The following is a 21,493-nucleotide window of genomic DNA, read 5'->3' on the forward strand; positions in this document are numbered from 1 at the left end:
TTGAAAACTTTTGTTGATACGGGTTGGATAAAAAACACTTCTATATTAATACAACTTTATACTGTTCTAATAGTTATTAATATTAAAACAAAGGAAGTTTAATACTTATTACCCCTTCGAACAAAAAAGTATCAAATGGGTATATTCAGCATTCATAGTTAACAGTACAGTACATTTAATTATATTAATATAATTGAAATCAAGAAAATCAAGTCGAAGTAATTGAAAAATGATTATGTTTTTTGTCCATCTGTAAATATATATACAAATGATGATTATTTTATGATGATTTTTATCAAGTAAAGTTGGGTTTTTAAAGTTATCTACAATAAAAATACAAATAATGCATTTCAACTACATTGAAAATTATTATAAATAATTGCAAAAACTCTATTTAAAAACAACTTGTTATAATGGTATTATAACATTTTGATTAAAATGTTTCTTTGTAAATACTAAATTCTCATTAAAATAAACAACAATAATACAACATGTTTTTTTGTAATGTAAATACATGTAATAACACTGATTATAAATTAAATCAAAAAATAATTATTATTGCAATGAACAATTTTAACACGGAATTAAAACTTACATACTTATATCCAATATAATATAAAAATTGATTTCTTGTTGAATAGTGATACAAATGGATAAAACACTTACAAAGATATTATTATACAAATCGATCATTTTTAATATTAAAACAAAGTTGTTATTTTTTTAGTTTGCTTATTAATAAATTTTTAATATAATACTGGTGATTCCGGAATCGGTTCGGGAACCGTCATGTTCCGGAATCAAAAGTTTGGGAATATTTTTTTTATGAAGTTCGGGAACTTGTGTGTTCGGGAACTTATTGGTTCGGGAACACACCAATTTTAAGTTTGGGAATCAGGATGTTCCCGAACCGAGGTTAAAAATATTCCCGAATATTTTTTGATTCCGGAATCGGTTCGGGAATTTGATAAAAAAAATAAAATTCCCCAAATATTTTTTTATTGATTCCTGAAACTTCTGATTCGGGAATCAAAAATATTTCCCAAATGTTTCAAGAAAAGCCGATTCCGGAATCGGTTTCGACTACACTAAATTAACAATCCTCATGAATCCCTAAAACATGATAAAATAAAAATATATTACCAAAAACCAAATCAAGTTTATTAATCAATTAAAATTGTTCACGAACCATTGAAACAACTTCTTCTATTTTTAGTCTTTCAAGTGGATGTTGTGACCAACACAACACAATGATATTGTACATTTTTACATCAACATAATCTGGCTTCTCGAGACGCTTTCCTAATGAAACAAACTCGGCTATTGTCCATGGAAATTTGAATTCAACATCACTATACGCAATTCTCCAAGCAAAGCATTCATACATAGTCATTGCAAATGAATAGATGTCAGCTGGTTTTTTATACTTTTCTTGTTTTAAAACTTCAGGAGCCATGTAAGTTGGTGTTCCAACACCTTTAGTGAATGTCATGTTTGTCATCATCATATTAATATTTCTTGACGATCCAAAATCAGTCAATTTTGCATTCACTTTTTCTGATGCATTCAATGAAAATATTAAAGCGTTGTCTGGCTTAATATCTCTGTGTAAGATTCCATTCTCATGTAAATACATAATGCCCATAGCAACATCTAACATGAATTTGAGTCGTTTTTTCATGTCAATTTCACTTGAAGTTTTATTATTTATCAAATCTTGTAGACTTCCAAATTGAGCAAATTCGGTGACCAAACACACTTTGTTTGGTATGAACACGGCGCCATAGAAGTGGACGATATATTCACTTCTAAATTTGTCTAACATAGAAACTTCATCTTCAAATTCTTTTTTACTTGATTTATCATCAGAAGATTGTTTCATCTTTTTGATAGCAACTTTGTCACCTCTGAACTCCCCCAAGTAAACAACCCCAAATGAACCTTCACCAAGTTTCTTGGCTTCTATCAACTCGGTGTAGTCCAGTCGCGTCGTCATTTTTGTCACAGCACTTACTTCTATTTTTTCATCAATTTGTTTTCCTGTTTCCAAGTCGAGTGCGATGGCTACAATATTTGAATGGATATTACACGTGCAAACTGGTTTAATAAAGATCTCAAATTCACACGCTATTCCCTTTTTAAGAGTAACTAAAGTTGGCTCAGTTCGTATCAAAAATTGGTCGCAATTGTCGATAACACTGAATTGGACTTTTATTGTGTGATTGGTGTTATTTCCAACACACAGCAGTTCACGCGTCTCTTCATTCACTTCTATCAAACTGTCTTCATTAAGTACTCCAAATGTGATTATTTGTTTATTACTCAACAAAAAGTCACCAAGATTTTGCATGGGGACATTTGATTTCTTCATATTATAAACACAGACATTCAGCATCTTTTTCTTTTCTTTGTTGTGAAGATTAATTTGGTAACACAACACTACTACTATTACTAGAACAAGAATTATTAATATTACAACAGCTACATTCGTCACAAATATAATATCATAGCGCATTGCAGTCTTGCAAAAAGACCCACTGTCATCAGGTGCATGCCACCCTTTACATTTAGTACATCGATCATTTGTTGCAGCTGTGCAATATTGAATTGTAGAAGAGTGGTGACACTTATAGTCAATATTCACATAATTGTCGGAGCACTCGGAACAATATGTCATTGAAGTGCACTTTATACAGGTTTCTAAACACTTTGAACATCGACCATTTGAGAGGAAATACCCCGTTTGACAACTGACGCACCCATTTTTGGTCTTTTTAAGACAAAATTGAGTCAATTCGTCGAATGGAAGACACAACTTTGTTTCATTTGCTATTCTGAAGTAATTGTCTGCACACGACACACATTGTTTGTTGTCTAAACAGGAATAGCATGATGTTTCACATTGTCTACAGTCTTTTAAAATGTAGTAATACCCAACTTTACAGATCGCACAGCCAACAGCATTTGGCATTAACATATCACACGTCTTATGTAATGAACCAACTTCTTTACATGTATGTTCACTTGTCAAATAAAATCCAGAGGGACATGAAATACACAAAGTTGTGTTGGAACAATTCACACATGAAGAATCACACTTTTCACATGTATTCTGTAAAGTCAAATAATACGTGTCTTCACACTCTAAACACCCTTTGGTACTCATTTTCTTGCATTTAATCAAGTCAGAATATTTAAAAGATGATTGAATTAATTTGGTCGAAGTTATTAGAACACATTTAGAATCCGAAACCATATAATTTGGTAAACACTCTTTACATATCATTGTGTTGTTGGAATAAATTATTTGATAGATGCAATTGGGTATTTTAGAAGTATTTTCACAATATATATCACTTATAGTACTTCTGTAGTAATTATCAATACATTGAATGCACTTACCTATTACATTTCGTAAACAATTAAAATTGAGTTTGGAAATACAATTTCCGTCTGAAAGAAGTGTCTCTTTGTCACACAAAATACATTTAGAATTCAGTGAAATGATACAATTGGCTGTTGGATTTGTGACACATGCGCCTTTGACTATGTCAGTGGTTTTAGAAGAACAATTAAGGCATTCATTGATACCATAAGTAGTACATTTTTCATCTGATTTACAACTCTCGGCTTGTTGTGAATCACTCAAATGTACCAAGTCCTTTGAACACTCAAGAATTTTAATTTTATTATTAAATGAAATGCAGACACTTGAATCAACACAGTTCATACATTCATTTTCAGTTGAAAGATACATCCCTCTTTCACATGTATAATTCGCATTATTTCTAATATAATTATACTCGTAATCAGGTCTGCCACAGACTTTGTTTTGCATCAATGTAAAATTGTCATTACAAGAAAGACACTTCTTTAAGTCCTCATATCCATTCAATAAGACATACTTACAAGTTGACTCATCAGAAGAAACATAACAATTGGAGTTGATCGCAAGTGTGTCTTGACATTCACATGAACTACTTGTTTGTGTGTTATCGCCTTCACAGTTATCAAAAGGAATGCAACTCCCGTTTCTTAGAAAATAGTTATTGTTACATGTCAGACATTCATCTTCTTTATTTTGTATTGTACAAATGTTGTTATTTGATACACAGTTTTTAGTAGTTTTATCATAATAATTCCCATCAATACATAACTTACAAGTCTTACTAATCGAATCCCAAGAATAGGGAGGAGAGCATTCAACACACTCCACATTCGTGGATGTTTTTTGACATAATTTGCAGTTATCAAAGGATGAGTAACACATTTTACATTCGGAAGTTTCATTTTCAAATATAGCGCCCTTGTTTAAATTACATTGAACACAACTCCCATTAAAGAATCCAAATCCAGTCTTACATTTTGTGCATTTAGCTTTTGTTTGGTCACATTCAAAACAATTTGGTAGCGTGTCACATTTATTACATTCACCTTCACTGTCAGGGTAGTACCCATTCATACATTGAGTACAGTGTTTCTTGTCTTGAGAACAATAATAGTTTACACAATGGATGTTTGCACATAAGTCGCACGTGCCTCCTGAAGTTAAATAATAATTTGATTTACATACCTTGCATTGTCGAGTAAAATTAGACGAACAATATTGGCAATTAGAATCAAATTGGACACATTCAACACACCCCGGCCCACTCGTTTGTCTAACGTAACCCGTTTTGCACCCAACGCAAACACCAGTCGAACTATTACATCCACCAACACAAGTCGAATCACACAAATAACAACTCAACCCGCAATTCACCGAATTTTGGTAGTTATAAAACCCGTCCGCACATTGTGAACATTAATTATTATTATTACAAGTAGCACAAGTAGGTGTTTGGCAAGAAACTTCAGAAGTCGATGTGATGTATTGCCCATCGTTACAAGTGTGAGTACTACTACAAGATACACAAGATATGACATTATCAGTATTATATAAACAATAACTTGGCATACACATCCCACATGATGGAGTTCCGTCCACACATTTTAAACAATGATTTTGTGTATGATCATCACAAAATTGTGTTGTTGTTGGTGCTCCTTTGAGTGTCTCGTTTTTATAAAAAGTGTCCTGTTTATTATTAAAATAGATTGTATTCTTTATTCCAAATTTTTTAAAAGTGACCACATTGGTCAATGCACATTTAATGTTTGTTATAGTCTTGTAATTAAAGACTAATTCGCCAGTCGTTTGAGTAATAATTTCGTTGTCATTGATATTACACGTCATATCGTCTTGAACGCAGTAGACTTCGGATTGTCTTGAACATAACCGAATGCCCACTGCAAATGTTACAAAAAGAACCCAAAACATTAAAATCTGGTTGAACTTATTTGATATTTAGATTATAAAAAATGTAATTTCAAAAACTAACTAGGTTTATTATAAAACGTTATCTTAATCACCAATGTAGTTTTATCTATGAAATAATACACATTTTAAGGTTTAAAAAACAGGAATCAAGTTAAAATATTTTGAAAAAAAAACTTAAAAGAGTTTTGTTTTATCTCAAGCAGAATCCCGACATTTTACAATTAAATAAAACCAAAAAAACTATAGACAACATCTTCCAACGAAATTGATGAATTTAGTTATTAAATGTTTTGAAAATATTAATTAAAAAACGTTGGTTATTTGAATTTACTTTTGCTTTAATCGATAATTTTTTGGTTGACACAATCAAGTTTTTTGTTTAATAAAAGCTCAAATCGTAAAAAAATTACAGGGAGGAAAAAACCACTTCCGTTATTTTAACTGCTTCCTATCGATTTAATAGTTATAATCAATAACATTATAATAAAAAGTATGATTCAAATTACCACCTCGGACAGAAAAAGTCTCCACGAGGCATATTCTGCGTTCAGGATAAACAGTACTATACATTTTATTATATTAACCAAACTTAAAACCCCTGTAAGTTTGGTTATTAATATTTTTGATTAAAAGTTTACACACCAACTGTAATTATATTTTTTTTCAAAAGGCATTTCAAAATCAATTACGGAAGAATACAAATTTTTTAAATTGGTAAAAAAGATACATTTAAAGATCAAAAAAATTTAAAAATAATTTTGCTGTTTTTGGTCAGAGATTCTTTCGCTATCTTGTTAATCGAATTTAAAGTATTTTTAAAAAAACTGTAAATAATACTTAAGTAAATTGATTTTAATAGAGTTAGTCGTAAACGTTATCCTTGGCTTTTTGGTAAATAAATATTGGAAAATATCGGGGTCATGTTGAATAATAAAAAATTGTTGTTTTAGTTTTTTCCAAATTTTTTCATTTTTTACCTAATTACCGGGTTTTAAAACAATTATTTGTGTATAAATTGATAAAAAAAGAACAACGTTTTACAACAAACTCTATTTGTAATTCTTAATATGAGAAACCAATAGAATTAATTTCGTTTTAATAGTTGGTAAATGGACATCAAATATTAAAAAAATATAAAACAAAATAAGTTATCATGTATATCAAGTTGTTTATATAATATATGATTTAAACATTTTTATATACAAATGAATTACATTGAGTTTGTTATAAATAAAATTTAACTATCACCTCCGTTATGTCATACTCTACAATATTATCGACCTGTTGCCACGTCAAATTTGTGTCTCTATTGACTTGGTTTTTATGGTTTGCATTGTAAAGTCTGTTGTTCTTGTGTAAAAATTTCTGGCGTGTTTATCGTCTCAGATAATGTTGTCTGGTGTAATTTCCTTCTTCTCTACAAAGTCTGTGCCTTTGATCATTTTTTGTGATTTTCTTTGCTCTAACAAAGAGTTTGAGATTTAAAATGTTTGGAAACCCAATAAAGATGTTGACTTGGTTCAAAAATTGCCTCTTCTTGTATTGACAATGTACATGCCTTATTTGTAAACATTGTAAGTCACAAATAGCTTTTTGATTTTGGCGGGCGATAGAAAATTGGTCAGATATGTTCAAAATAACAAATTACACTTGTGATTACACGAATAATGCATTTTATATTTATTTCTATGTATTTTATTAATTTTACTATATTTTACTATACTATAAAAAACACTCTATACTAAAACGTATTATATTATTATACCATTTAAACCTACTATATTAAATTATATTTAAACTATAAATTAATCCAAAGAGTCTTAGGCCGCTGCATATGGATTTACAACATTAAAGTGCATTCCAGGTGTTTTAAATTACAATGGTTCGAAAGTCCAGTTCCTTGATCTTCCTGGTATTGAAGGATCCAAAGATGGAAAAGGGCGATAACGACAAGTCATCTCCATAGCAAGTAAGTGTGATTGTATAATGCTTTTAATTGTGGGACGAAGTCACCTGACCTAAAGGAAAAGATTGAATATGAGTTAGAGGGCTTTGAAATTCGATTGAACAAACGGCCACCGAAGATCAAAATAGTGAATAAAACGGCGGGTTCGGTGTCATTTACACCATCAATTCCACAGACATGTTTGATACAAGAGAAGGTCCGATTGACATTAAAAGAGTACAAAATATTGAACGCGGACGTTTATTGTGACTGCGACGTGTCAGTCCAAGATCTGATTGGTGCTATTGACCAGAGTTGTAAGTACATTCCATGCATTTATGTGGTGAATAAGATCGACCAAATGAATAAAGAAGACGTAGACAGACTAAAAACAGAACCGTATTTTGCGTGTATCTATGCAATGACTGAAGAAGGTATAGTAGCACTCAGAAAACAAAATTGGAAACAACTAAATCTAATTAGAGCGTATACAAAAGTCCCAGAAGAATTTCCGAACTTTAAAGACGTTATTGTAATCCCAGCAAAGAAGGCAACAGTAGAGAATATTTGCTTTAAAATTTATAAACAACTTGTAGGACAAATGATATAGGCGTTGGTGTGGGGAACTAGTGTCACTAGATCACCACAGAAAGTTAAAAAGGAACATAAACTGGACGACAAGTATGTCCTGCAAAATATTGAAGGAGGGAAGTGATGTTTTTCTGATAATTATGTTGATATAAATAGGTTTGAAGATATAAATAAGTGGATGTAGTTAATTGTATAGTAATGTTTATCATTAAAAGAATTATCTATATATATCTTTGTTATAAAATATTTTTAAAAGTGAGATATAATAACAGACTGTTTTTTGTGGATACAATTTTCAGCATTTTAATTTACTGAATAACTAATTTTTCAATTATAACAAATGGACATAAATTCTGTAATATTCTCTTGATCTAATAACTTTATTAGGTTAATAATGTATTATAAATGACTAAAGCTTTTATTAAGTCGAAGAAAACATAAAGCTTTGGTAAATCAAATGTCTCAAACAAAAAAATAATGGAAAAGAAATTTTATGAGGAGATAAGAACAAACAAAAAATGAACCACAAATATTTAAATTAATAATTACATTTTTAAAGATAATGATTGTTAAAATAAGACCGTCCAAATTAATAAACAGACATTTAGTTGTGGTTGAAAAAAATCACTGTTGTGACTTCAAAAATAAAAGTGATGTTTAAAATGTATATGTTGTTTAAGCGGAAAGTAAGAGAATTTAAATGTGAAACATTAGCAAATGAATGATATTATATTTGAATGTTCTCAAATTTTATAATACTTTTTTTATATGTATTGTTAAAAAAACAGTTTACTTTGATTAACAAATCCCCACACTGCGCATTAGCTTTAATGAATAACATAAATCATTGTGTTGTCTGTAAAACATAACACTTTCTCTTGAATGGGTCATATCTTTTGTGTCTAAATTCCTTGTTCAAAGTGTTTGAGTGATTTGGAGTGTTTAAAGTGCTTCACCAATTATTTTGTCAATGAAACGTATTCACTGACGTGAATACGTTTCATTAAAAAGACAACACACTTAAAAGGATCTGTTGTTATTGGTATTGTTGTGATTATGGGCGTGAGATGTGTGACGATGGATATACCCTTATAAACAACATGCAGTGTGTTCCATGCGTCTCCATTTCTGAACATTGTGCGGTGTGTGATAAATATTCGTATCGGTGTAAAAAGTGTCAGACCAATTTCTATCTCTCAGAAAGTAAATGTGTGAACTACTCGAATGTCGCTTTCTGTGTTGAAACAAATGGCGAATTTTGTACTAAATGTTCTTTTTGGCATTAAGTGGGTTCTGAACAGCTCAATCAATGCGAGAATAGTCCAGTGTGGTGGGTCCTTTTATTTATAGTTATCACATATACCACCATTTATCACACCCATCTCATTACTTGCTGCATTTGTTCTTAATAAATCAATTCAAAAAGTCGTTCAAATGACTCAGAATATGACTGTTCTTGAAAACATGGTGATTTTCGATGCTGCAAAAACAAACAAGAAATGGAACTTCTTTAAACGCAGTTCGGTGGGAGTGAGCACCTCACTCTTGACATTTGGAAGTGACAGCAAACCCATTCCAGTCAATGAATTTTCAAAGCAAAACATTTCATTTGGCAATTTAAAAATTGCCACACAATGATCATCTCGATCGTGTCAGAGATGGTTACTTCAAAGAAGTACGAAATCCTTTTCACCCCGACAAAGTCGTTTTGAAGCGACAAGAAGGGTGCAAAGTCGAAATATCAATTAAGCCACTTTGCTCGACACACATTCAAGACAAACTGCAAATTGTCGTCGACAACTCTTTTAATGGGAAACGAACAATTGAAACGCTGAGCATGGAAATCATGACGGAAGTTACTATCAGTCTCGACTATTCAAAAATCAAAGAAGAGAGTTATTTGGGTGTTGGTGGGTTTGGTATCGTTTATAAATGGACTTTCTTATATATAAATATATAAATTTATATTTATATATAAAATATACTGATTGTACAATACCGTTGCAATCAAAAGGATGAATAAGCAAACAAATTTGCTTGACATAATCGACGAATTTGAGAAGGAAATTGTGATGTTGGACAAATTCAGAAACGCGTATGTAGTGCACTTCAATGGTGCTGTTTTTGTTACTACAAAAATTTGCATTGTGACCGAATACGCTGATTTAGGGAGTCTCCACCAGGGTTCATGGAGAACAGTAAAAAGTCGCCTATAACAAACAAAATCAAGACAAAGACACGTATTTAGATGTTTCAAGAGGGATTTTGTATGTACACATTAATGGGATCTTCCATCTAAACATAAAGCCGGATAACATTTTTTCGTTTGAAGAGAACGTCACTGTAAACGGCAAACTGACGGACTTTGGATCGAGTCGAAATATCAGCAGTTTGATGGAAAATATGACATTCAAACTAAAGTACTAATTATGTTGGTAATCCTATTTATATGGCTCCAAAAGTACGTCTTAAGTTCAAATAAAAAAACGGCCGATATATATTCGTTTGGAGTGTGTATGTACGAGTGTTTCATATGGCAAAGACCAATTTTAGATTAAGGATTTAAGTATCCGTGGAACAGAGTTAAATATGTCACCAGTGGTGAACGTCTTCCACGAACATATATATATATATATATATGTTGAGAAGTGAATGGACGTCTCAAAAACACATTTGGCGTTTGACAACAATCAAATGAAATTTGCTGCTCTCTTCAATAGTAAAATACTTTTTGATCAATTGCAAATTGATGGATTTGAGTAGCCAAATGATGATCATGTAAAATGGGAGACTCCCTACTTTCTGCTTTTCCCAGTTTGTTTCCATATGTTTGTAATTCCGCACATTTTTTATTAAAATGGTGAAAACAGTTGTGCTGCCTCTTCCTTCTTGTTTTCATTTCTTTTCTCCTCGTCAATTCGACACAAAAGAATCAAAATGGAATATTTCGCTTCTGCAGAAACGGGTTCATCCATCTCCAACGACGACAAAATATTTTCAACAACAAAATTGGCAAAGATATGACGCTCGTTGATTTCAATTTTAAGTGTTTCCACGGTCTTGATATTGTCACTATTCATAGAAATTGGAATGATCATCTCAAAGAAATATTGATAAGAAAAGATGAGACAGAGAACGTCAACTTTGAGTAAATTGGCCGTCTGCCAGCAAAGTTCTCGCGCTTTGTAAGGTACGTCAAGAAATCAATTAATGGCAATTGAAGTGTTGTCGAGTCTGTTGGAGTGAAAACCGTCTTTGTTTTGACGTCCAACATTTGGGAGAGAACGTTCAAATACGATGAAAAAGAAGCAAGTGCCTGTGATGGGTCATAAAATCTGCACAACTCGACATTATAAAGTGTATCATCACTATTTAAAAAGAAGACACGATACGATTCAAAAACGTTTCACTAATACGACGACAGACAAGACTCGCGAGGTGTTGCGATACTTTGATCAAATTTGCGTTGAAGTCGGAAAAGATTGGATCGGTGAATAATTTGCGAATTCTTTCAATGCGGTTTAAAAATTGTCGATTTTATTTTCTTCCAAATAAAGAACCAAAGACTTTATAAAAATAGAAAAGAAGAACCATCCATATTTTATGGCAACATTGACTAGTTTTAGTCGTGTGGTGTCTCTATCGTTCAACGTGTTTGTTGCTTATTGGAGACTTGTCGAGGCTGAAAGGTAAATAGTTTCCAACTTCTCAAAATACGTTGACATTGCTGCCATAAGTTTCTGGAAAACAGGTACACTCTCGCGCTTTCCTTCGATTCCTTCATTGTTTTTCAAATTTTGAAATTTGTCCATTTGTGAAGAAGAATTCAACGAACTGTTGTAACATGTGGTTTCATTGTCTGTAATTTGGCATTTTCGAATTATTGTCTTCCTCTCTCATCAGCGCATAAATGACTTTTAATATGAAAAAAATGGGAAATCCGTGTCTTCCAAAAATTTGATATTTTGGTTGGGGTGTCAAATATTGTCGACACTCGTGACGGGTCATTTCTTTCGTCCGTTTCACTTCTTTCATTTGCGCCAGTTACTCTAATATTCACAATTTCTTCTTTTTTTCTCTGAACAATTCGAGAATATCTTCCATAATAACCAGCTTTTATTTGATTGGTTAAAAAAAGACAATTACAAAAATAATTCAGCAATTATAAATGACAAATTCTATAAAAATAATTTTATTATAGCAAAATTATAGATCTATCCCAGTCACGACAAGTTTTTTCCAGTACTGTATATATAAAGGTCGGTAAACCCAATAATTTTCTAAAATTCCTCAAGTCGTCAATTGATTGGTCGAAACCAGAAAAAAAAATATTTTATATTTAAAAACTACATTATCGGATGACGATTGTAAGCCAACTCCACAAACGCGTTCTTGAAACTTATTCTCCGATGTCACTTCTTACAGTTTTACACGAGACTCGACTCGTTATGATCATGTCTTGAACAGTTATAACCAAATGTATTTTTTTATGATTTTTATTTTTGTTATACAACACTTTTTATTGTCCAATTTTATATCGTACTTCTTCGGGATGACGTCTTAATTAATGATCTTTGAAACTTGAGGGGTTTAAGACAATTTGATGGGTTTTTATTATACCTGTATATATATTATTAATTATTTTTGGGTATAATAAAGATTGGTTTGCTCTAAATTAAATTTTTACACTTGAACAATAAACCTTGTTTTAAACAGCCTATAATCTAACTCATTGTAAATAGAATAGATGTTTAATTATCTTTTTAGTTTGTTAAAAACATTTTCCTGTTATTTTGTTCAATTGTTTCACCTAGTCAACCTCATTTATTCACTTCTAGTTGTTTCAAAATGATTGGTCAAATGGTTTTAACTTTATTAATGTTATTTATTGTGTTAATGGTTATTACGTTTTAAAAAATATATATATATTTATTAATTATATCTTTTTGTACTTAAATTTTTCTTAAGTTGAGAACACTTTCATCCAAAACGATATTAAAAAAATAAATGAAAAGCAATAACAACACCATCTTTGTCTTTTATTATAATTAAATCTTCATATAAATTACCCATAAACAATTATTAATTTCTGTAGACATCGCCCATATATTAGGTTGAAAAATTCATATATTCAGAAGTATCATTTGGGGACATATCCATCTATTAAGAGTTGTACTGGTAATTTATTTCTTTTCCACCATACTTTGATTTTTAATGTTACTTTGATATAGTTTAGACTTAAAAAATCTTAAAATCTCTTCGGTCGTATTAAATATATATATTTGTCAAAGGTTATTTCATATTTTTTAAAATTCAAATTGTTTTGTATGTGTAAATATATGGCACTAAGTTACACAACAAATAAATATTGGCTTAGTATTTTTGATTTGATCCAATAACATTTTACAACTTTTAGCCCTGGTGCTGACAGTTAAATAAGTAAATCCATGATGTTGATTAACTTTTGAATAGCATCGATTTTGTCTCGGTTTGTGGTCTTGCAGATATACCATCGGTTGTATAACCTTGGATCCTTTTCGATATTATTATCCTCATTATAAAAGACTCATTGATATAAATCATCAAAATTTTTAAAGTAAACACCTGCACTAATTATAAATCTCACACTTACCGCGTTTATACTCCCAATATTAACAAAGACAATATCGATGTCTTCAAATCTTATATACTTTAAGTAACCGAACATTCTTGACTGATGTAGTGCCTAGTTATGTGTAGTGCCCGAAACGGATGTCACAAATCTTACAAAACAGTTTAAACATTATGAAAGTAAAAAGTGAAATGTCTTTAAAATTTACTGTGTTTGTACTTACGACAAAAAACTTTGTGTTGGAATGACTTTGTATGAAGGCAAAAAAAATCGGAAATCGGGGAAAAAGATGAATTGCATCACGGAGAGTCAGTAGTGATGAAATTAGTCGAAAATTTAATTCCAAAAGATGCTCCTAAAATAGAATTTTTACTACAAAGCGACAACTACTTTACTTCAATATGAGTAATTAATACGCTTGAGTCGCAAAAAATCGGGTACATAGACACAATGAATCAACGAAGTGCAAACACGCCTTTAGAGTCAAAAAGGAATACAATGTAAGAAAAAGAGAAATATATGACAAAAATGGAAAAACAAACTTCAAAAAAGTTAGAAGAATTTGAAAATAGAGAAAATATTATATTTAAAAAATGGGTATGTTGGCATCACAGAACGAACTAAATCGGGAAAATGGATATTTTGGAAAAAGAAGACTGTGAAAATATCCAAAATATAAAAACAACAAAAATTGAATTGGAAAAAATTGAATTGGAAAAAACCTGATTAAATAATGAAAAAGAAACCAATCCTCAAAATATTCGATTTTGGAAACAGGATTCAATTCTTTTGACTTCATTTAATTCAAAAACAAACTAAAACTGTGATAATTGCAACAAATTCTCTAAATGTCCTGATAATTGACCCCAATAAGGCTAAATCAGAAATGAATGTATTATATATTTACACAAAAACACCTGTTGATACATTAGAATTTTTATGTCAAGATTATTCAACAAAAACAAAAAACGGAGATACAATATGGTTGTTTTTCAAAATATTCTGGATTGTGCAACGGTTAATTCTTATGGGATGTTTCGGTATGTGATCCAAAATGACCACTTCACTTTTCTCATTCGATTGGCAAAACAATTGTCAGAAAAATACATCAAAAAACGTCTTGTACATGGAATGAAAAAAAACAAAAGAAAAAAGAACCATGTTTATTGCTTGTGGTCTTTTGGATTGGTGGGAAGAAGCAAACCCTTCACAAAAAGAGAAAGAAAAAATATGAAAGAAAATTTGCTTTACGAAAGCAAAAGTGCCACCTTTGCGTTGGTTCTAATGCGAGCAAGGTAAAAGAACTCTGTTCGCGTTGTGGAGAAACCACTTGCTTGTCTCATTCTTTAATGCTCTGTCGAGTCTGTTGGGAGTTAAAAAGAAGAGCGAAAGACAAGAAAAAGAAAAGAATTGGGTCTAATTGATGGTTTTAAATTGTTTGGTTGAAACTTTTTTTGTTGTTTTTTAAACTATATTATCATTTAATCTAAACGTGTTTGAGAAATTATTTTTATTGTAATTATGAATTCTTTTTTTGTTATCAGGTGGATTGACAATGTGGGATGTGTTGTTATGTTAAGAATTAACATTAGAAATATTTCTTACAAAATTTCATACAAAAGATTATTTTCGATGGATCTTAGGTAATTGAGTACTTAAATGTTAATATTTTTTTTAAAAAAATAAAACTGACTATTGGCTGGTTTGGGTTAGAAATAGGTTTTTGAAGAAAAATAACAAAAAATGATTTGGACAATTTCCTTTTTACTTATTTTTCTTCTTAAAAAAAGTTTTGGGTTGTGAAAGTGTTAAATTTATTGATAAGAAATAAAAATGTATTCGAAGTAATAATGTTAGAATGAAAACTTTTTTACACTTTAATACTTTAATATGTTATACGTTTAACATATGTATCATCTTTCGATAAGGTGTGATAAAAACATAAAAAACATTAACAGTTGAAAATAATGGAGGTCTTGATAAATAATTAATAAAATATGTTAGACAGTATATCAAATCGATAATAAACAAAAACAATTGTAGAACAAACACAAAAATTTTAGAAAGACAACACCAAAGATATAAAGAAGTTGTTGAATGTTATTTTTGCGTGCAGACTAAGATACTGAGTCTATAATACAAACGGATTGTGTTTGGTTTAACAAGCCAAACAATATATGATAAATGATTTTGTACAAAAAACACACATTATGTAAATTAGAATGAATGTTTAAAATAAGTTGATGTGTATATGTAATGTAAGTGACAAGCATTTTATAAAAAAAAGATATTTAAAAATGGATAAACAACACATGTCGGCAATAGATTGTAACATGTACATCAAGATAATAATAACTTCATATCAAATAATAGTCAATTTTTAATATTGACCAGTAATAAAGCTGTGTAAGTAAACACTAGAACAACAAAAGAGTGTTAAAAATTTAATTCGTGTGTCGTGTATAAACTTTATAAATACATATAATTTTTATTCATTGTGATGAGTGTCTCTATCTTATTATGTACTATTGAAAACATATTTTATCACCTTGTATTTAAAGTGAAAACTGTTATTATAATTATAATTTAAAAATAATAAAAGTAGATTGTTTTTTAATAAAATGAAAAAATTAAAAAGATGGATGCGACAAAGGAGCATTTTTATTAATACAAATAACAAAATTATGAATTAATATTTGGACTAAAATGATGTTGTTGACCCGATAATTATTATCGGGTTTTAAATGCTTGTAGATATAATTTTTGTAACTTTATTATAATTGTTGTTATACACTTATACGATTTTTTAACGAGTAAATCTATACTTATTTTTTAAATCATACATTATCTAGAAATTTCAAAAAATATTATAAATATATATATCGTGAATATTATTTAACAATATGACTAAGTCTATAACTCCAAAATCAATTAATGTCTTTACAATACTCAGACACTTTTATTTTCCTCGTCTTTGTCCTTTTCCCTTGTTTCTATCATTTTTAAAGTCTCTTTTAACACCTTTAAAATTGCCTTTAATGTTCCTGTTAAATTTTGGTTTGTCAGATTTATATATTTTACCTTTGCTTTCTTCGCTGCTTTCCTCACTACTTTCTTCACTGTGTTCTTCTTCATCACTTTTTGAACCACTTTCATCGTCACTCTTTTCTTCCATTTCCTTTTTGCTATTCTTTTTGTGCTTTTCGGTCTTCTCCTTTTGCTCCACCTCTTTGTCTTTATTTTCGGGGCAGTCCATAGATTTGTGGTCGTACGACCCACATACAAAACATGTCGCGACGTTCTTTTTGGCGATGTCCAAGACTTTTGTTCTCAGAGTGACATTTTTAAAAGGTTTGTTGTCTAAGTCGGTTACTATCTTTTTTGCTATTTCAATATTTCTAACACCAACCATTACATTTCCACACAATTCGCCTTTCTTAGCGACTTTCTGTAACACTTTTTCAACGGGGCAGTCACTAAAGAATTTGGTGATTTGTGGGACTTCTTTGCCAAATGGAAAGCCTCGAGCAATTGCTGTAGTTTGAGTCTTGTCTTCGATGTCGAGTTCAACAGTGATCTTTCGGTCTTCCCATGGGGCTTTGTTTTTCTTTTCAATTGTTTTCAACGCGTCTTCTGGGGTTTTTGTTTCGATGATGTATTTCGTGAGTGGAGTGTCCTTTTTGAACCGTGGGATGTCAAATGTTAATATCTCATATGGTGCTACGACTTTTTTGATTTCTTCGTCAGTAGTGTTTAAACTAAACCCGGTGAAACGAACATAATAGGTGACGTGTTTGTTGAACATAATCGCTTCTGTTAGTCTTGTAGTCTTTTAGGTTTTGTTAGGTTTTTTATTACAATATCTTGTTCTATAAATTAAAACTAATTTGTTTTATTATTAGAATTTTATTTATTTGTATAGTCACCCGCTAAAAGCAATAAAAACACGACAAATGGTCTAAAGAAACTATAATTTATTATTTTAAACTATAATTGTAAAAAACAGTGAAAATAACACAAATAACATTAAAAAACAAAAAACAAAAAAATCACATTAAATCAATTTTTGTCAAGCTTTTTAATTGGTTTAAAAGATAACGGCAATCAATTAATACATGACACTTTGGGGTGTTTTGTCAATCTAGTTGACTATGACAGCTTGTTTAAAAGCAATAATATTAAAAAGAGGTGTTGTAACCACAAATAAAGAATCCACCAATATCATTAACTATTAGTCTGTTTCCGAGTTCAATAATGTGAAAAAATGTTTTTTCTAAAACAAATTACCATCCACATTTTCCTTCTCGACTTCTTCTTGAAAAAGCAAATTTACAAAACCGTCTTTCGCTTTAAAAGAAGACATTCTACTTTTAAGCCCACCAAATATCCCCAAATCAAGAACTTGAAGAAAATGAGAAGCATACGGAGTTAAGCTAACAAAGGTTATGTTATTTTGAGTGAGCAACACAATGAATCTGATACATCTAAAGAATTGGTTGAATTGTCAAAACCCATCCCAGTTGCAGGTTTGGTTTTTTGGTATTGTCCAAATAAATGCACATGTACGGCATTATTCATTAAAATTGTTTTTCAGTTCACCTTTAAACTATTTTTGACAATGTATTATAATTTAGTAAAATTTTAGTTTATTTTGAAATACTTTCGATATAAAGAAATTAATGTCAAATTGAAACACAATCTAAAATCATAATTTCAAAAAACTATAATATGGTTTCTTTAGACCATTTGTCGGAAATTTATACCTTTTAGCGGGTGACTATATTATAATTTTTTTAGTTAGTAAATTCAAATTATTGTTATTATTATTATTATAATAAACTCAATAATATAAATATTAATATAGTTTTACTATGATAAATAATAATTCAATATTATTAAAATTTCTTTATTTATAATAGTAAAATAATTTTAATACAAAAATAACATTATTTTATAGTTTTTATTCTTAATATTTATATACTATTAATATTTACTATATTTAATGTTGTTTATTTACTACAAACAATTAAAAAATATATAACATTTTAAAAACTATAATAAAAATTAAATTAATTATCATTTTATTAAAATTAAGTTTAATAAAAAGAAAAGTTAATATTATTTGTTCAACTAACAAATAATTTAAGACGTAAATAAAAAGACAAACGAATGTTCTGAAAAACATTTTTTAATTAAAATGCTTTCAGTTACTCTGTGATAAATAAACTTTGGATGATACAGTATAATCCGGGTTTAATTCCAGTCCGGGTTTAATTAAATAATCGAATTTAATTCATTCAAAAATAATTAAACCCGAAGTAAGAAAAAATAATAAAAACAACACTTTTGAGTTTTATTATCATAGTCTTGTTTTTTTGTTTAAATTTATGTAAAATAATTGGGTTTTCACCTAAATTAATCAGAATATTTGTTTTTGAATAAAAATGCATTATTTTTGTTTCTGAAACTATTTTTAGGTACTATAATATTATGAATTACTTATTATAAAATAATTAATAAATAAAAACGAACATAATAAACTTTAGTTTTTATTCGTTTTTATTTATTTAAACAGACTTGTTTCACCACCACCTTAACAAAGTATTTGCCGCGAGTGTTTTTTGAAAGAAGTCCACCTTTAAGTCACTGTTTGTGCGTCCCCATGTCACCCACTTTCCTCCTCCGTAATTTGGAAGCTGATGTGGTTCCCTTTTCAAACGGGGCGTTTATTCGGATCTGTGCCAAGGAGGACATTGAGAGTATGTGGAACGGGTGCACAAACAGACCGCCTGTGCCTTCTTTTCGATTATCATCTCACTCGGTTTCCACTGTTTCGAGGTGAATTATCGACACATTTTTAATTCGGGAACCAGACCAACTATTATCCCAAGTTCCCATTTACTATAATTTTAATTAAAATATTATATTAAATAGTAAAAAAAACTTTATTTTTAGAAACGGTGAAAAAGCCTTTACCATCATCATTTGTTTTTGATTGAATCAAATAATTATTAAATAACTATAACTATGAAACTACCGAAAGTTAATTCCATCAATTATTTTTGATTTAAAAATCATTTAAAAAAATTTTCTTGAAAAAAGTGGAATTATACCCGATAGTTCCAAAATATTTTAAGTGAATTAAACCCGGATTATACTGTATTTGAATTTTTATTTAATATAACCATAATCATTTTATATTTGGATATCTTTATCAGACTATATATAAAAAAAATATTTATTAATCAATAGTTTAATTTTTTGTTCTGATATATAACTTAAAAATAATAAAATTCATTCAATTTTTTTTTAAAAATATAAGTTCATTTTTACCCCATATAAATCATTTCAATTTTTCAAATAAATAATTAGTTATGACTGAAGAAAATGAAACCCCTCTTATTGCAGCACCACGTCGTACATTAAGAAAAAGTCAACACTCTGCATCAAAGAGTGTTTCTGATAGATACAAATTTGTTGGAGCACAACAAGAAATTGTTGAAAACACAATCAATGATAATGTTGTTGTTGAAGAGGAACAAAAACCAAAAATTGTTCGTCCTAGAGGCGCTTCCCTTTTTGGAAATTTTGACCCAACCCAAAAACCTTTAAGAAAATCAGTCTCAGTATCAAAACCCGTTCAAAAAGAGCAAGAAGTTAATCAAAATGATACAAATCCACTTTCAAGTGCACAAACCAAAAAAATAGTTCAACAAACACCACCAGATAAAATTAATGAAAAAGAAAAACAATTCGAAGCGCCAAAACTTCTTAACATAAGAAGAAATACAATATCCGTTTCAAAACCAGTTAAACAAGAAGAAAATAAACAAATCGACTTCAGATCACTTCTGAAATCAAAACAAACTGCTAACACAGGTAAAGAACCACAAAATGTTCAACAAAAAAATGTCGAACAAAAAGTTCCATTAAAAAGCAACAGGTTGCCAAATACTTCTAAAGAACAAGAGAAAACAAAATTAACAGAAAGTGGGTCACCACCATTTGTTCAACCAAAAAAAGATGAAAATCCTGTTATTTATGAAGTACCTACAATAACAGGTGAAAAGAAAGAATTTACTGTAAAAAACAAAACAAATACAACAATTCAACAAAGGGATTATGAAGATTTTGGCATCATAACATCAATTGTTTTTGATTCATCTATTTGGCGCGAAGCTGACGATTTAATTCAACAACTCGAACGCAATCAGTTAGCATAATTATAAGTCGTTTTCAAGTTTAAATGGTTTAATTAATATAACTTTAATATATTAAAATACGTCTTTTTTATAATGAGCAACCGTTGACAAAATATTTGCTATTTGCCTGTTTTTTAACACAAAAAATTGCTTTGCTAAGATTAAAATTTTTTACAACTAATCTACAAAATCTCGAGATCTGAAATAACATTTAAAAGATCTGCTATAACAACCAAAAAATCAATGCTAAAAGATAAAATAAAAAATATTATTATTTTTTTGTTATTTTGCTTTTTAGTTTTTATAAATCACATCTTTACTTAAAAATTTAATGCCATAATTAATCGGATTTTTAATTAAAAAAAACAAAATTTATTATTTATCATCACCACTAATAAATGATAATATTTTCAAATTTTTAACAACTTTGTATAATTATGTTATTTACTTTTCATAATGTCAACAATGTTAATTTACCATTTTTTCATTTTTACCTAATTCCCGTTTTTTAAAACATAAATCAATTATTTTTTTTAAAAAGACAACTTTTATCTACTGATTTTATATGTTTTTTTTCTGAAAATGGTTTTAAATTAAATACAATCGTCACGAAAAATATTTTATAAAATTTGCACATCATTTCTGTTTTATATTATTTTATACACATCTGAACCCTTTGGACAAAAAATGATGTATTATATATAAAACAATTTTTTCCTTTGTGATGAGTTATAATTTAATATATATTTATTTATAATTTATGATGAGTAAATCTATTTATTATAATTGTTTTAATTTATAAATAATTCAAAGTTGTATTTTTT

The 21,493-nt window shown here is 29.4% G+C and overlaps 5 protein-coding genes across 5 annotated transcripts; 3 read left to right on the plus strand and 2 right to left on the minus strand.

Annotated features, from left to right (window-relative positions):
* Window positions 1–1,171: 1,171 nt before the first annotated feature.
* On the minus strand, window positions 1,172–4,580 carry EIN_291110 (protein serine/threonine kinase, putative; the record flags this gene model as incomplete). The annotated part of the gene is made up of 2 exons (XM_004258745.1): window positions 1,172–4,485; window positions 4,574–4,580. The coding sequence occupies 2 exons, from the start codon at window positions 4,578–4,580 to the stop codon at window positions 1,172–1,174; spliced, it is 3,321 nt and encodes a 1,106-aa protein (XP_004258793.1).
* Window positions 4,581–7,199: 2,619 nt separating this feature from the next.
* On the plus strand, window positions 7,200–8,179 carry EIN_291120 (developmentally-regulated GTP-binding protein, putative; the record flags this gene model as incomplete). The annotated part of the gene is made up of 4 exons (XM_004258746.1): window positions 7,200–7,232; window positions 7,351–7,857; window positions 7,919–7,981; window positions 8,129–8,179. 4 exons carry the CDS (start codon window positions 7,200–7,202, stop codon window positions 8,177–8,179), a joined length of 654 nt encoding a protein of 217 aa, XP_004258794.1.
* A 1,692-nt stretch (window positions 8,180–9,871) lies between these two features.
* EIN_291130 (protein serine/threonine kinase, putative) lies at window positions 9,872–10,409 on the plus strand (the record flags this gene model as incomplete). Its single annotated transcript, XM_004258747.1, has 3 exons — window positions 9,872–10,061; window positions 10,117–10,245; window positions 10,330–10,409. 3 exons carry the CDS (start codon window positions 9,872–9,874, stop codon window positions 10,407–10,409), a joined length of 399 nt encoding a protein of 132 aa, XP_004258795.1.
* Window positions 10,410–16,426: 6,017 nt separating this feature from the next.
* On the minus strand, window positions 16,427–17,272 carry EIN_291140 (hypothetical protein; the record flags this gene model as incomplete). Its single annotated transcript, XM_004258748.1, has 1 exon — window positions 16,427–17,272. One exon carries the CDS (start codon window positions 17,270–17,272, stop codon window positions 16,427–16,429), a length of 846 nt encoding a protein of 281 aa, XP_004258796.1.
* A 2,569-nt stretch (window positions 17,273–19,841) lies between these two features.
* On the plus strand, window positions 19,842–20,690 carry EIN_291150 (hypothetical protein; the record flags this gene model as incomplete). Its single annotated transcript, XM_004258749.1, has 1 exon — window positions 19,842–20,690. One exon carries the CDS (start codon window positions 19,842–19,844, stop codon window positions 20,688–20,690), a length of 849 nt encoding a protein of 282 aa, XP_004258797.1.
* Window positions 20,691–21,493: the final 803 nt, after the last annotated feature.

This window comes from Entamoeba invadens, assembly GCF_000330505.1.
Source record: "Entamoeba invadens IP1 unplaced genomic scaffold scaff_1105074725111, whole genome shotgun sequence".
Lineage (NCBI taxonomy): Eukaryota > Evosea > Mastigamoebida > Endamoebidae > Entamoeba > Entamoeba invadens.